The 17,502-nt window shown below is 40.2% G+C and overlaps 1 protein-coding gene across 4 annotated transcripts in view; it reads left to right on the top strand.

Annotated features, from left to right (window-relative positions):
- The first annotated feature begins 2,119 nt into the window (after window positions 1–2,119).
- The window catches only part of PIK3CG (phosphatidylinositol-4,5-bisphosphate 3-kinase catalytic subunit gamma), a 34,700-nt gene continuing 19,317 nt past the window's right edge, over window positions 2,120–17,502 (top strand). For all 4 annotated transcript variants that reach the window (XR_015554209.1, XR_015554210.1, XM_004439294.3 and 1 more), the window contains exons 1-8: window positions 2,120–2,196; window positions 4,341–6,347; window positions 9,323–9,388; window positions 9,501–9,726; window positions 11,154–11,257; window positions 14,408–14,554; window positions 16,128–16,218; window positions 17,021–17,151. Coding sequence is in view for 2 of the 4 variants with exons in the window: in XM_004439294.3 (XP_004439351.1) it covers window positions 4,353–6,347; window positions 9,323–9,388; window positions 9,501–9,726; window positions 11,154–11,257; window positions 14,408–14,554; window positions 16,128–16,218; window positions 17,021–17,151 (2,760 nt within the window). In the remaining 2 variants the exon portion in view is untranslated. The remainder of the gene's footprint in view (window positions 2,197–4,340; window positions 6,348–9,322; window positions 9,389–9,500; window positions 9,727–11,153; window positions 11,258–14,407; window positions 14,555–16,127; window positions 16,219–17,020; window positions 17,152–17,502) is intronic.

The following is a 17,502-nucleotide window of genomic DNA, read 5'->3' as shown; positions in this document are numbered from 1 at the left end:
TGACCGTTGACACATCCCACTGTGTTCTTATTTTCTAATCTGTTCTATCTTGTTCCTGTAATTGTTGGATGTAAAATAAAGATCAGACTATTGATTGTATTTTTTTCCAACCAAAATGTGGCATACGTCTGCTATATGTAAAAGTGCTAGATGCATGGAGAGTCACGGAAGGGAAAAAAAGAAGGAAAGAGAGAAACAAGTTAATAAAACAGAATAATGATGAGGCCTAGGGGTCTTCTAACCTAAAAATTCTGGGGATAAAGAGGCCCTAACTAGTCGAGAATTCCTCTGCATGGAGGAAGCATCCACATAGAGGAATGGCAGGCTGGCCATTACTTCTCCCTTGGAACATTTACTATGTTTGGTCAAATTTTAATGGCTATATTAGGATTTGGGGGAAAGTAAGGTACTTTTAATCTCAAACCACCAATAAACCCTGAAGTATTTGCAAGTTTAGTCATAGAACAGACAACTTTTGCATAATTGGACTTAGCTGAGTAGTTCCTGCAGAGGCAAGGAGACCCAAGTGGCAGAGTCTAGCATTTCTGAAATAACTAGTGTGTGTGCGTGTAGGTTAAGGTGTCAGGTTAAGACTTGGCCCCCTAGGTGTGATTGAGCCAGGGCAGGAAAGGACTCTGTTGAATGATCTGGGGACAGAGCTGGCCAAGATCATGGTCCTTCTGTGGTCAGCACTACCAAGCCCAAACCCCCACCCAGCCCATCTACCCCTCTGAGCCCTCCCACACACTCTGGGTGAGGCATAGCTTGGCAAGCTCCTACAGTGTGGCTTCTTGGTCCCTCCCTCAGAACCAACCAAGAGGGCCAGCTTTAAGGCTTCTAAAGCTGCCAGCCTCTTAAGGGAGTATTCCTACATAGGAATATACTTTGGGAAGCTGATAAGTCCCCTCTAAATATTTGGGAGGCAGCCTTTGAATTAAATGGTTTGCCTGCTGATGTCAATTATTATAGTACTATTTGTAAAAAGCTAAGACTCAAGGGGCCTATGTGAAAGGAGACAGATCAGATCAAACAATCATTTATCTTGATGTCAGAGTAATTCAGAGGAACTCTTAATTATTTACCTCCAAGAAATCTGTGAGGCCAATGCCATCCTACTTGTTCCTGGGGCTCAGCTGGAGTCTATGGGAGCCCAGGTTGGAGAATGAACTCTGGTTAGGAAACCCTGGGATGGAGGAAAGGGGGCACTGGTTCAGGATTTGAGTGTGCTTGGGGGTTCTAGAAGGAATTGAGGTCACCTGGAAGATACAAAGTTGCTCTAAAAATGATTTAGGATGGCTTTTCTATGGATTTTCTACTCCCATGGGGATCAGAAGCCATCTCCCGGTGACTGTCTATCTGACGGTGTGACAGTGCTCAGTTCCCCAATTTTCCCATGATACCAAGAAACCTATTTTGTCTGCAATCCATCATTGCTCACAGTAAGTCTCCACTCCCCACACTCACAGATACACACACACACATACACAAACACACTGTACTTTCAGTTTGAGCCAGTGATATTTCAGACCCTGAATGCTCTGAAAAAAGAGAGACACGTCTCACCAAACCAAGGAAGTGAGCTCCCAGACCGTGACTTTGAAAATGTTCTGCTTGACAATTCAGTCCCTTAGATCACTGGGTTTCTCTTCCCCTATGCCTCAGTTACAACGTATGAACGAGGGTCCTTTTGAATTCCCATGAGGGAAAACTATTTGAATGTGCTTGCAGGACTTATGGGTTTAATTTGGCTCTTAAAAATTTCTCTAATATGGTGGCTGTTAGGTCTTCTACTTAGAACTTGCTGGAAAAATATTTCATGTGTTTGTCTCATGAATGTGTATTTTTTGTTTGGATCTATGTAATTTTAATCCGTTTCAGTCTCACACAGTTTTTTAAAAATTAGTTTGAAGAGTAAAAGATATATATGTGGTAAACATTGCTCACTCTCGTGCTGTGCTCTCTGTGCTATAACAGGAAATGCATTTCTGACACTTTTAAAATGAGCAATCACACGTATAATCAACTTGGTTAAAACTTCCTTCCTGGTAACTGCAACACTTCCTCTGCATCTGGATATGAAGGGAGACCCAGAAAAGCGGAAGAATTTAGAGGCACACTGGGTAGGTCTGAATTTGTTTTGTTTTCAAAAATTAAACAAATGATCCTTCAGCATCATCGCCTCCGCTGCTTTATCAGGTATTACTTCCTTCTATTTTCTGCCCTTTGCTGGGTCTGACTCGGAATAGTGACACTTCCTTCTCAGCTAGAATATTTTTATCTGGAACGGTTGTCGGGTCTTGAGATGACACCACTACTGAATGTCTGTTTCCTTGTCTAGTCCAGCCTGTATGGGTGGATATCCACGAGGTTCCGGCAGTAGTTTTGCAGGTGTATCGGTCCTTTTTTGTTTTTGTTTGGGAGGAAGAGGGAGGGCACAGGAGCCTGTGCCGGCCAGGCTCCGTGTTCTTACAAGTGCTTGCTTAGCGACTACTGACTACTGCACGTAACAGTGTTTCTAACGTCTTCTCGTAAAAGGAGAAAGCTTCGTAGCTCAACCATGAAGGACAGCAGTGAGTATTCAGCCAGCCTGTGTTCTTCTGCATCTTGTGTCTTGTAAGATTGTCTAGTTTCACTGAGGCAGAAGTTATTGCTATGTATTTGTATGTTGCCTAAATTTGGACCTATTTTATTTCAAGTTAGTGTCAATATTAACATATCTTATGGTTCTCTTCTTTGTTAGTTATTCTATAATGTAGCACAAGACAAAATAGTGACTGTTTTAAGCTGCAAAAGACATTTCTTTGGGGCAGTTGGTTTCATGTATTTACTAAGTATACCTTCATAATACCTTAAGAGAGGGAATATTGACTTTAAAAATAAGTTTAAGCCAAGATTTGAACAGAAGTTTGGATCTAATGAAACTTGTCGTTCTTATCTTTTAATCAAACTCTCCTTTTTGGAATATATCAAATGCTCCACTATTTCTTAAGGAAATAACTAGTTATGAGTCTCACTAACATTAGTCATTGAAGAGAGTAAATGATATTTTCTGAAACATTAATTTTTGTTTCAATATTGATTCTTATTTAGAATATATCTTACAATGTAGTGATACTAAATATTAATATCAAAATACCTTATTCACATTTAAATTTTAATATTTTTAGCATTTCAATCATTATTTGAAGAACTTCTTACTGCAGTATGTCACATTTATACTTAAATATTTTGTGCAGGGTAGGTACTTAGTAAATATTTGAGCAAAGAGTGGATACGTTTGATGTGAATAAATTTGTGAATTCTCATTATGGAGATGCCAATATTAGAGCGAAAAAGAAATTAAATAATCGATTGAGATCCAAACAGCAGGTCACTGGAGTCCAGAAATCCTTCTTTCCATCCTGTGGCTTCTCCACTATCTAATGCAGAGGCAGGTGAAATGAACTGGTACAAAGTCAAAATTACCTGAGTGTTCATATTAGGAGAGTACAGCTTTGGGTGACTCCCCCAGGATACTGCCCTAATATAGCAATGACAGCCAGAATGTTCACACATTTCATGATTCAAAATGTTAAATATCTGCAAATGTTATTGATTGCAGCTTCACCAATTCTCATATGTGAGTTTTATCGATGAAGTGACTACCTTTCCTAACTAGAGAGAAAAAAATGAAAAAAAAAACAAGAAAGCCAGGAAGTTGACTAGGGAGTAGATACCTGATCCAGCGAGTTTGAAAATGGAGAATGTGAGGTGAGGTTGGGTAAGGTGTCTGGGTCCCAAAGAGAAGTGTGAGACTGAACAAAGGGGAAATAAGTCGAAGGCCTGTTTTCAACGTGGGGTGTTTCAGCATCTCAACATTGCACCTTGTAAAGTAAGACTTGATCCTTCAACTGGATTGTTTTACTCATATATGCGTTTCACTATGCTTAAGAACAATAATTACCACTTTGAGCCATTATAGTATGTCAGACACTGTGCTAGATGAATGCTTTACATCTTTTTTAAAATTAAATTTCCAAACAAAATGTAAGTAGAGAGATTAATGAACCCCCATATACCCATCGCCCATACTGAACAAGTATATTACCTCATTTAATTCTCACCTCCACCCTCTGAGGTATTACTAACCCCATTTGACAGTTGGGTACCAGGCTCAGAAATTAAGCAGCTCAAGTCACCCAGATACTAAGTGGCGGAGCCAGGATTCAGGGGCCCCGACTCCAAAGCCCCTGTATCCTCCTGCGCACATTCTTCTACACCGTCTCCTTCTACAACTCACTGAAAAATGTAGACGGAAAATGCCTTCCCTGTGACAAAGCCCTCTGTTTCTCCGCTCCCAGGTCGTGTAGGGCATGGAGCTGGAAAACTATGAACAGCCGGTGGTTCTGAGGGAGGTCAACCGCCGCCGGCGCCGGAGGATGAAGCCGCGCAGCTCTGCGGCCAGCCTGTCCTCCATGGAGCTCATCCCCATCGAGTTCGTGCTGCCCACCAGCCAGCGCAACAGCAAGACCCCCGAAACGGCGCTGCTGCACGTGGCTGGCCACGGCAACGTGGAGCAGATGAAGGCCCAGGTGTGGCTGCGCGCGCTGGAGACGAGCGTGGCGGCGGACTTCTACCACCGGCTCGGCCCGGACCACTTCCTCCTGCTCTACCAGAAGAAGGGGCAGTGGTACGAGATCTACGACAAGTACCAGGTGGTGCAGACGCTGGACTGCCTGCGCTACTGGAAGATGGTGCACAGGAGCCCGGGCCAGATCCACGTGGTGCAGCGGTGCGCGCCCTCGGAGGAGACGCTGGCCTTCCAGCACCAGCTCACCGCCCTGATTGGCTACGATGTCACCGATGTCAGCAACGTGCACGACGACGAGCTCGAGTTTACGCGCCGCCGCCTGGTCACCCCGCGCATGGCCGAGGTGGCCGGCCGTGACCCCAAGCTCTACGCCATGCATCCCTGGGTGACGTCCAAGCCCCTCCCGGAGTACCTGTTGAAGAAGATTACCAACAACTGCATCTTCATTATCATTCATCGCAGCACCACCAGCCAGACCATCAAGGTCTCAGCTGATGACACCCCAGGCACCATCCTCCAGAGCTTCTTCACCAAGATGGCCAAGAAGAAGTCGCTGATGGATATCCCGGAAAGCCAAAATGAACAGGACTTTGTGCTGCGTGTCTGTGGCCGGGATGAGTACCTGGTGGGTGAAACGCCCGTCAAAAACTTCCAGTGGGTGAGGCATTGCCTCAAGAATGGGGAGGAGATTCACCTGGTGCTTGACACGCCTCCCGACCCAGCCCTGGACCAGGTGAGGAAAGAAGAGTGGCCGCTGGTGGATGACTGCACGGGAGTCACCGGCTACCATGAGCAGCTAACCATCCACGGGAAGGACCATGAGAGTGTGTTCACTGTCTCCCTGTGGGACTGTGACCGGAAGTTCAGGGTCAAAATCAGAGGCATCGATATCCCTGTCCTGCCCCGGAACGCTGACCTGACGGTTTTTGTGGAAGCAAATATCCAGCATGGGCAGCAAGTCCTTTGCCAGAGGAGAACCAGCCCCAAACCCTTCACAGAGGAGGTGCTCTGGAATGTGTGGCTTGAGTTCAGTATCAAAATCAAAGACTTACCCAAAGGGGCTCTACTGAACCTCCAGATCTACTGTGGCAAAGCTCCCGCGCTGTCTGGCAAGGCCTCTGCAGAGACTTCCAGTTCTGAGTCCAAAGGCAAAGTTCAGCTTCTCTATTATGTGAACCTGCTGTTGATAGACCACCGGTTCCTCCTGCGCCATGGGGAATACGTGCTCCACATGTGGCAGATATCCGGGAAGGGAGAAGATCAAGGGAGCTTCAGTGCTGACAAACTCACATCTGCAACCAACCCAGACAAGGAGAACTCAATGTCCATCTCCATTCTGCTGGACAATTACTGTCACCCAATAGCATTGCCTAAGCATCAGCCCACCCCTGACCCCGAAGGGGACCGGGTTCGAGCCGAAATGCCCAACCAGCTTCGGAAGCAACTGGAGGCGATCATAGCCACTGATCCACTTAACCCTCTCACAGCAGAAGACAAAGAATTGCTGTGGCATTTCAGATATGAAAGCCTTAAGCATCCAAAAGCATATCCTAAGCTTTTTAGCTCAGTGAAATGGGGACAGCAAGAAATTGTGGCCAAAACATATCAGTTGTTAGCCAGAAGGGAGGTATGGGATCAAAGTGCTTTGGATGTTGGGTTAACAATGCAACTCCTGGACTGCAACTTTTCAGATGAAAATGTAAGAGCCATTGCAGTTCAGAAACTGGAGAGCTTGGAGGATGATGATGTTCTGCATTACCTGCTACAGCTGGTTCAGGTAGGGGATGCTGTGTTATCAACAGAGCGCTCTTCTCAAGAAATTTATTTGCATGTGCACAGGCATCCCATTCAGTTGTGATCAAATGCCCATTGTCCAGAGCATCATGATCAGTCATAGTAGATCTGATGAAGCCACCTTAAAAAGTAGTCAGCTGTTCCATTTACCTTTTTATTGTCTTTGAGGGTTTGCCGACAAGCATTTTGAAGACATTGATATTTCCACTTAGGAGAACCAGCCCTGTGGGGAATACTTTGTTCTCGTTTACTATATTGATGATAGATTCGACTTATTGAATGCTCCCTTGTGCCAAGGGTCCAAGTGATTTGCATGCTCTTCTTGTATTATCACATTTAACTCTCCCAACAACTATGATGGAGCTCAAATTAATATTTACATTTTATATATAAGGAAACAGGCGCAGAGAGGCTAAATAATGTGCCCAAGATCACATACTTTGAAAGACCGGAATTCACACCCAGGAGGTCTAACTCCTGGGTCTAACAAGCCATGTTGTTTTCACTGACTCCCAATATCCTGCATCAATCCTGTGTCAGGACAATGTGTCTTAGCAAGAAAAGGTCATACTCTCTGATTGTGTCTATCACAATTCATAGAATAATATTTCATATTTGGATGGGACCTTGAAAGGCCCTCTCTTTAGACAGGTCCAGTACTGTGCTTCCACTCCTGTTCTCATACCTTCCCTTGGGCCCCAGAGAAGCTAAATCATTTGCCTAAGGGTTTCATAGGAAGTTAAAGAAAGGAGGAACACTTGTATCCACTATAGCCGTTCTCAAATTATATTGTGCTGCTTGACAAGGAAGAGGAAGTCAAAGAATTGGAATAGAAATGCTATTTTAGAGTGCAGACGTGTTCATTCATTAATTCAACATGTGCTGAGTGCTTCCCCTGTTTTGGAAGCTGGATATAGAGCAGCGATCAAAACAGAGCCCCTCTCTGCCCTCGTGCAGCTTGTGGTGTGTGGAGAAGACTGACATTAAACGAGTACATACACAAGCAGATATTTAAAACGAATGGGACAGATGCTTTGGTGAAAAACCGCAGAGTATTATGAGAAAATAGTCAGGGGTCCTAGGGACACTTAATTTAGACCGAGGAAGCCAGAGACAGTTCTGAATAGGTGATGTTTGACCTGAGATCGTAAAGATTAGCCAGGCTAAGTGTTAGACACTGAACTCTCTAATCATTGTCTAAATTTACAGGAAGTCCTTGGAGTTTTCTGACGAGCATTTTGAATACTCCCAACTTTAACTCTAAATCTTCACCTTCCCATTAGGCAGATATGTGAAACATTACATTTGGCCTTTGCCTTCATCTATCAAATATATCGAATATTTTTCTCTGCCCACAAGTTCAGATACTGGCATAACACTAATGAAAATGTTAGAATAATCAAAGTATGTTCAGTTTTCTAGCTTTCCATAACAAGAAGAACATAAAACCAATATGCATGAGATCTGCTCCAAGTCCCAAGGCTACCATGAATTATGTTACATTGTTATTTTCACCAGTAAACTTTGCAGAATTGGAAAATGAATAGTGTTCTTGGAAATGTTTAAATGAAAGAGGTCAATAAGTAATATTAACATTGAATTTGTGGTCATAAATTTGAAGAAGAGTAGTCATTTGTAAAACTATTTGAGACATTTTCAGATATGGCCAAATGACTCATCCTGATTAAAATGGTCTCCTAGTTGAGATCTGCATTGTCTTTACAGAAGTGAAACACAAAGAGGGTCAAAAAGATTCACGTTTGGGTTAGAAACTCAAAACATTTCTGAAGTGAGTACTGGTGGCGAAATAACCACATTCTCAGAATTAAGATCTCAGCTGCAGCTACAATGGCACCTATTTGACCACACCCATGGAAAGTATGGGGATAATCGAAATGTTATCAAGTCAGGATGGATCATTTCCAAATTGGAAAACCCGAGTAACAATTGGAAATCATACCCAAAAGCCCCCAGGCCCTAAAACATAAAGTGGGATGGGAGTTTCTCATGTTCCTTGGGGAAAAGGATAGACCATGTCTATCTATAAAGGAAATAACTCTGAGCTACTTAATTTTAGGCTGCTCTTTATGCTTATACATGACATCTACCCTATAACTTTATATATGCATCTATAATAATCAAACAATATTTATTAGTCTTGCTGCTTTTAAAATTATGAACTATTGCAGACTTACAGGAAAGTACAGAAGATGATATAACAGATCTCCATGCACCCACCAGGATTTAATTATTTTTTACATTTTATTGGTTCTTTTTCTTCAGAGTTGTCACCTAAGTCAATATGTCTATATTAGCCAAGTGATATGAAAACTGCTAAACACTACTAAAGCTGAAGAAGCAGATAAACTAAGAGATTTTCAGACACAAAGCTCTGTATACCCCACAGCATGGCAGGGAGCAGCCATGGCTCTGTGTGGATTGATCCAGGCTTGCTGTTTCCTTGCAGTAAGAACCTGTGGGGCAGCTCCGTGACTTGCCAGTAAGATGCCAAACGCACACCTTGAGCAGAAGACAAGCTATAGGATTTTAGGATCTTCATATCTAACGAATATTTTTCTCCTTACATGTACTAAATCTCCGTGTTTATTTTCTTTCCAACAACCTCTCTTACCTTCCACTTTTATACATTTTTTATAGCCATCTCCATCTTTCCCTTCTATCCTTCCAATAAATCAAGTAAGCCCTTCATGGGAGCAAACGCCTCGCCTCTGCACCTGTGAAGTTGTCAAAAGCACATGACTGGGAGCTGAGAGTTCTGGCCTCTAATCCCTGTCCTTAAGCAAGTGGTTCACTCTGGCCCGAAGTATCCTCGAAAAAAGGATTGAACTTAAGTGACTGGTAGGATTCTCATCACCCAGCTGTAAAAACCCCCTAAAGCATAGCACCCGTTTTTATCCAGAATGCAGTCCTACAAATGCCAATGTGTTCTTCCTTTAGGCTGTGAAGTTTGAACCATACCATGACAGTGCCCTTGTCAGATTTCTGCTGAAGCGTGGTTTACGAGTAAGTACTTCCATTTTGATAATAGCGTGACATTTCAAAAGTCATCTAGAATTGGGTAATGGATCCAGAGCATTAGTCATAATAATTGCAACCTTCTTGTTCCCACCCTCAGAACAAAAGAATTGGTCACTTCTTGTTTTGGTTCTTGAGAAGTGAGATAGCCCAGTCCAGGCACTATCAGCAGAGGTTCGCTGTGATCCTGGAAGCCTACCTGAGGGGCTGTGGCATGGCCATGCTGCACGACTTTGCCCAACAAGTCCGAGTAATTGAGATGTTACAAAAGGTCACCATTGACATTAAATCGCTCTCAGCTGAAAAGTATGACGTCAGTTCCCAAGGTACAGTGCTGCGTTTCCAGGTTCTCTTTCCAAATGCCTGCATCTCCAAATGCCATCGTCCTTGTGATTCTTCTTCCTTCTGGAAGGCCGGTTGTACCTTCCTAAAGGCAGCCAAGAACAAATTTTTTAATCTTCTGTCTCCATGGAATAAGCAAATTTAAAGTTCTCCCTTTACAACTTAATATTTTTTTAAAAAACTATATATATATTCTAATGATGAATCTATGATACTAGATATTAAACTTTTTGAAAAATTAAAAAGTATTATGCAGATGTAAGATGTATTTTTAGAACAATTGTGCACACACACAAAAAGATGTTATTTCCAAATATTTACGTTTTTCTTCCCGTCTTTCAATATATGCATATAATTTTCAAATTTTCAGTCTTTTAAAGTGAAATTATTGAGAAGCTATTTTAAGCTTTGTGTATATATATATCTTCATATATAGATATATATACTCTATGTATAAATATATACATATATATCAGAATACTTTATGTTAAAATACGTATCATCTCCTCTCTGAAGTCATTTCCGATGCATACAGTCTTCTTATCCCTAAGAAATCCTGTCCCTGTCCTAGGAAAATTAATCATTCTTTCTCTGTATTCCCATAGGTTTGCGTTGACACTGCATTAAATTATACTCATTAACACATCTTTCTGGTCTGGTAAACTACATGAGCCTTGAATACCTTTCATGTTTGTATACCTAGACCTAGCACTATGGCTCATAATGGACTCTCACTAACATACTCAGCCAATATTTTCAACTTCTGAATATTTTGAATTTCCACTTTTTCCCTTTGATTCTTTTCCAATGCACCAATTATGCTCTTTCCTAAAAAGAATAATGGTAATAATAATCTTACTTTTATTTTTATTGTAAGAAAGGGAAACATTTGTACTGGCCTCCTGTCTATCTGTTATCCAGGGAGTAATTTTTTGTATTTTGCCTTTAGAATTTTGAGGCTGTGACAGTGTGTCCACACAACTTAACTTCCTCTTTTGAAAAGAATTTACAGAACCCTAACCGAATTCCATTTAATATGGTCTTCAAATGTCTGTTCCCCAAGTCAGATGGCAGTTTAAAGTTTCACATGCTGGAAAGAAAACTAGAGTACCAATTCCTTATCATTATCCTTAAAACATCCTCCTCTACCTGATTGTCTTGGTATCCCACATATATTCACATATTTCTGTCCCCTGTTGTGGTATGTGGACATGGTTATATTGCTCACAGTAAGCCTGACTTATCTTGCCACCTCGAATGGTTAGTTCCTCAAACACAGAAACCTTTTCTCCTCCACACCAGACCAAATGTATAGAACATTGTGAATAGACAACTGCCTCAGGAAATATTCTAGATAATATTGATAATTTCTTGAACTCACATAACTCTTGTGTGCTTTTGACAATTACAGTTATTTCACAACTTAAGCAAAAGCTTGAAAACCTACAGAATTTGAATCTCCCCAAAAGCTTTAGAGTTCCATATGACCCTGGGCTGAAGGCAGGAGCACTGGTGGTAAGTATCACCCTGATGTCTGCACGTGGTGTCTGTGTCTTGAAAATGTCCCTGCATGCTTTACAGGGCCTAGTAGATAAAAGCTAATGTTTGTGTAGAGACAGGGAAGCTGGAAAGTCCCTGGTCAGCCTCTATCGAGCCCTTCTCTCACCTCATACTAAAAACCTCCACACCGAGCAATCTCCCATCCATTTTATTTTAAATCAGCTTTCTTGAGGAATCATTTACATACAATAAAATTTGTCCATTTTAAGCGTACAGTTCAATGAGTTTTGACCAATGTCTATAACCCTATAACCACCACCACAATCAAGATATAGAACATTTCCAGAGAAATGTTATGGAAAGAGCTCTTTCATATCCCTCTGTAGTTAGTCCTTTCCTCCTTCTATCTCCCATCCCAGACTACAGATCTGCTTTCTATCATGTAATTTTGCCTTTTCTATAATTTCATAAAGTGGAATCATACAGTATATAGTTGTTGTATCTGGATTCTTTTACTTAGCATAATGCTTTTAAGATTCATCCATGTTGCTGTGTGTATCAGTAGGCTGTTCCTTTTTATGACTGAGTAGTATTCTCTTGTATGGATACACCACAATTTGTTTTCCATTCACCTTTTGAGTAAATATTTAACAGTGAACTAGTTGGGTCAGATAGTGTGTGTCTAATTTTGTAAGATACTGCCAAACTGTTTTTCCAAATTGACCGTACCATTTTCTATTCCCACCAGCAATGTACGCGAGTTCCAATTGTTCCACATCTTAACCTTAACACTTGTTATCATCAGTCTTTTTAATTGTAGCCATTCAAATGAATGTGAAGTGGTATCTCACTGTTGTTTTTATTTGCATTTCCCTAATTATGTTGAGCGTCTTTTCAAGTGCTTATTTTCCATCTTCTTTTTGAGAAGTTTCTATTCACGTCTTCTGTTCATTTTTAATGTGGGTTGCCTTCTTATTTTTATTTATGAGTTATTTATATATTCTGGCTAGAAATTCTTTATTGGGTATACATTTTATAAATATTTTCTCCCAGTCTATGGCTTGCCTTTTCATTTTCTTATTAGTGTATTTCAAAGAGCAGAAGGTTTTAATTTTAAGTCCAATTTATCACCTTTTCTTTTATGATTCCTGCATTTTGTGACTTAAGAAATATTTGCTTAATCCAGTGATTCTTAACCAGGGGTGAACCCCACCCTCTCTACCAAGGGACATTTGGTAATGTCTGGAGACATTTTTGATTGTTACAGCTGGGAGAATGTTACCAGAATCTAGTGGGTAGAGGCCGGGAATGCTGCTAAATATCCTACAATGCACAGGATCACCCCCCCCAAAAGAAAAAATTATCCAGCCAGAAATGTCAATAGTGCCAAAGTTGGGAAATACTGCCTAATTCAATGTGACAAATACTTTTTATAGAAGTTTTACAGTTTTAACTCTTACACTTTAAGTCTTTTTTCCATTCTGAGTTAATATTTGTGTATGGTGTGAGGTAAAGATCAGGTTTCATTTTTTTATCTCAATATCCAACTTTTCCAGCAGCATTTGTTGAAAAGATTGTCCTTTTCTTGTTGAAATGCCTTGGTACTTTTGTCAAATATGAACTGACCATATATATGTGGGTCTATATCTAGATTCTCTATTCCATGCCATTGATCTAAGTATCTATCCTTACATCAATACCACACTCCCTTGATTTCATTCAAATAATAGACCACTTCATATGTGGGTCAGAATCTTCCAACAGTATACTTCCATTAACCTCCTCTCATCTTTTATACTATTTTTGTCATGCCTTTAACTTCTACATATGTTATAAACCTAATACATTGTTACTATTTTTGCTTGAAACAGTTAAAAATAGATTTAACAGATTTAATAGATTAAACTTTTTTTTTATATTTACCCACACATTTACCATTTTTGGTACTCTTCATTGCTTTCCATAGGTCATATTTCCATACGGCATCATTTTCCTTCAGCCTTTAATATTTTTTATAGTGCAAGTCTTCTGGCAAGAAATTCTTTCAGCTTTGGTGTGTCTGAAAAAGTCTTTATTCCACCTTCATTTTTGAAAAATATTTCCCCTGGGTAGAAGGGAAAGTTCATCTCTTCATGTTTAATTTTATATACAATTATCCATAAACTGGCCCTATAGCAAAAGCACACACTATCCACTGTCCTTATCCAGTTAGAGATTTGTAGGAATAATGATATATTAATACGGCTTCAAATTGTGTTTGCTTTTTTTAAAGCCACATCACATTTTTGATCCATGGTGAATTTGCTTTTGGCTAAAACTCCTGGGCCGGCTCCGTGGCTTGGCGGTTAAGTGCGCGCGCTCTGGTGCTGGCGGCCCGGGTTCGGATCCCGGGCGCGCCCCGAGGCACCACTTCTCCGTCCAACGCGAGGCCGAGTCCCACGTACAGCAACTAGAAGGATGTGAACCTATGACATACAACTGTCTACTGGGGCTTTGGGGGGAAAAAAATGAATAAATAAAATCTTTAAAAAAAATAAAAAAAAAATAAAACTCCTAAGATATTTTATTTTGAAGTGAGTGGCTGCTAAGCCACATTTCCCCCACCTTGAATTTATTTAGATGTATGGGAGTTTTTTTGGAGAAGGGTGGCATTGTACCTGAATGCTAGATTTCCATTTATTGCTGTTAAATTTCATCTTGTTAGATTTGGCCTTTTGCATCTGATTCTGCAATAATAGTTTTTATTATTATCTGTGGTAGCAGTAGAACTGTTTTTTTCAAATTAAATCTTAGAGGGAGGCCAAATATATAAACAAATAACAGCAAAGTTGCTCTGTAGTAAAGGGGACATGGGAGTACCAGAGTCCTATGGGAGTGGGGCATGCAGAGGATGGGATCTGCCATGCCTCTTAGGCACCTTCACAGACTCTTAGAGCTCCCTGGAACACACTTTGAGAACCACTGGTTTAAGTGTTGTAAATTAATCTCTTTAGTATTTTTAGATTTGGTGAGAATACTTTTTGTGTTTTTTACCCAAACCATTGGAAATCATTTTCCAACTAGGACTTTGTCCTGGTTGTTTATGGTGATGCTTTGCAAGAGGATGTGTGTCTCCACAACGTGTATTCATTTGTGTGTAGGAAACATGTGACTGTTTCCTTACAGATTGAAAAATGTAAAGTGATGGCCTCCAAGAAAAAGCCCCTGTGGCTTGAGTTTAAATGTGCCGACCCTACAGCTCTATCAAATGAAACAATTGGAATTATCTTTAAACATGGTGATGATCTGCGCCAAGACATGCTTATTTTACAGGTATGCTACTATTAAGGAATTTTTTTTTCAATTATCTGAAAAAAACAATTCTGTATTAGATCTAAAAAATGCCTTCTACTGACTCTATTCCCATTCTCCGTTTTGTATGATGAACAGTGATCAAAGATTACATAATAGAGAGTTTTCACTGGGGGAATGTGGCTGTGGAGTATTAGATGTGTGATCTAGTGACCATCACGGTTCTGTCCATTCCCCAGAAGATGCATATCCAACATTCCCAAATAGCCAGACATACTTCAAGCCTCACCTAACCTCCTTTTTATACACCCCATTCCTAGTATGGTAACATAGAATAGAGACATATTTACCCCCTAGCGTCCACTTTATTCATATTCACAGACATAGTTACATACCCACAGGTGCTCTCCTTAGACACATCACCTTTGATACACATCCACATACACAAACTCAAGTGAATGATTTGATAGGAAGGAGAGAAAAGATGCACAGGTAGGCGATTAGAGAAATCATGCAGTTAAATAACAACAGTGAATAGATTATTAGAGCAGAAGGCAAATGGTGACGGTATCAATGTTAATCATTTTCACATTTCCTAATATTTCCGGATAAACTTTAGCTTTGCAAATCCATAAAGTAATATTCTCCATATTCTAGTTGTTCAACACGGTAGAGGTAACATAATTTCTAATACTTAATGTGATTTATTTAAAATGGGCAAACCACATTGATTTAAATGTAGCCTATTTAAAAACTGGTCATGTTTTCAATTCTCTCTCGGTTTCTGTTTTTACTTATTTCTAACATGGAAACAATAATACCCTTCGCTCTCTTTTCAAGAATGGCATGTGTACTGTCCTGGACGGACTTTAAAAAAAGAAAGAAGAAGACATCCTTCCAATCTTTTGAAAGTTTATTAAATTTCCAATAAATCTGTAGAATCTTTTGAATTATTCAAAGAAGGGCACTTCAAAAACACAACACATCATGGTTCTTCCTCTCATTTTAAGGGACAGTTGGCGCTTGCCCGTTATGTACTTTGTTTTGTTGTTCAGGCACTTTGCATAGCAGGTCAGGGCAAGTTTTTAAGCTCTCTAAGCCTTAGTCTCTTCACCTGCTGAATGGGAATAATACTCCTATCCACACTATAGGGGGAATGCAAAGGATCAACATAAAAGAGCACCCAGTAAGTGTGAACTATCATTGTCATCATTGTTATTGTTGCCTTGGTTGTAGCCCAAGAGTGCCTTATGGATAAAAATTTATAAGGATCTTAGAATGGAACTTTTTTTTATTGTGGTAAAATATACATAACCAGAGTGGAATATTTGAATAGATGAGTCATGGCTAAAACCTACCCCAGAATAAATCCATTTATCCTCCTCCCCAACATACATCTCAGGGACCAAAATTAACAGGCTCCCAAGGAAGAGAAACTTTAGAGTACCAGGTTGATAAATAAAAGTATAGTTGTTACTTATATATTTTATGTTTACTTGTATATTTTGTTTTACCAGATTAGATTGTTGTTTCTTTTAAGGGAGAAGAAAAATACATATTTATAATGGAAACGTTCTTGTGTTTTGATGCCCAGATTCTACGAATCATGGAGTCTATTTGGGAGACTGAATCCTTGGATCTGTGCCTCCTGCCATATGGTTGCATTTCAACTGGTGACAAAATAGGTATATGGTTACCTCAGGAGATGAATATACCACTCAGCTAGTTTTAAAGGATCCTAATTCCTTCAGTGTAGGCATTTAATAACTCAAGTTACAATCATAATCCATATAACAAGGAAGAAAATGTTCCAAGGCTGGTGAATGTGACTCTCCATTTAATACGGATATGTAGAGAATCTATGAATGCATGATTCAAATCCTTGTGACTATACATGGAAATGATTTTAGTAAGAACTTGTTCTCTCCTCTTGACTTCTCCACCTCTAGACTTTAACTCGTTTCATTGCACATTAAACTTCTCTCTCATAAATAACATTTAAAAATAGACAGAAAGATCTGTCACTGATTTTAATATCCTAGAATTATCAAAGCTATTACATACTCTACTCTTAGGTGCTTTTACAGACATTTCACATTTTAATTTCAATCAAACATTTTTATTCAAGTTTCCGATTTGAGAACTGTACAAAACCATTTATATTTGACCCTGTAATTTAAAAAAGGAAAAAGCACAGGTTGCCGAGTGAGGAAGGATGTACTCAGCACAGAAATGCTTTTACTTAGTACCTTTCAAAACCCACCCTTTCCTCTTCATCCAGGGATATTGAAAGGATGTCCCCCACAACTTCCATATCCTCCTCCTTTTCTTTCTCTTCCTCCTAAGAAAACCAATAGCATGAACCCAGAAAATAGCCCTCTGGTTGAAAAAGCCCTCTGCCCTCCACTCAACAAAGACATAGCCACTCCTCCCCTGGGCCAGGCACGAGGCCCCACTGTACATCAAACTCTGTGCATCCTTCTGTAGGAATGATCGAGATCGTGAAAGATGCCACAACAATTGCCAAAATTCAGCAAAGCACAGTGGGCAACACAGGAGCATTTAAAGACGAAGTCCTGAATCACTGGCTCAAGGAAAAATGCCCTCTTGAAGAAAAGGTGAGCTCCTGCTTTCCCCTACTCTGAAGACTCCTGACAAGTTGTCAATTATATAGCAATAGTGGTTTCACCTTTTTAAAGGTTCTACCAATGGCATGAGCCTTCTGACAGGTTGTTGAAGTCCTTCACTTGTCAGGTCGCAGGGGCTTTGAGTGCTTTCCTGTGGCGACACAGCAGATCTGTGTCAAACAGAGGCGCTCAGTCCAGAACTCCATGAGCATTTGCTTCTCCTTTGATTATCAGGCATGCTTTGCATAAAATTTGGTTCTGTGTAATAATTCGTTAGCACTTTTTATGACGATCTATTTTTGTTGTTCAGCAGAAAAATTTACTTACCATGTGTAAATTCTT

This window comes from Ceratotherium simum, chromosome 1 (assembly GCF_057802395.1).
Source record: "Ceratotherium simum simum isolate JZ-2026a chromosome 1, ASM5780239v1, whole genome shotgun sequence".
Classification (NCBI taxonomy): domain Eukaryota; kingdom Metazoa; phylum Chordata; class Mammalia; order Perissodactyla; family Rhinocerotidae; genus Ceratotherium; species Ceratotherium simum.
Note: the sequence above shows the minus strand (reverse complement) of the source record. Positions and strands in the feature narration are given on the sequence as shown.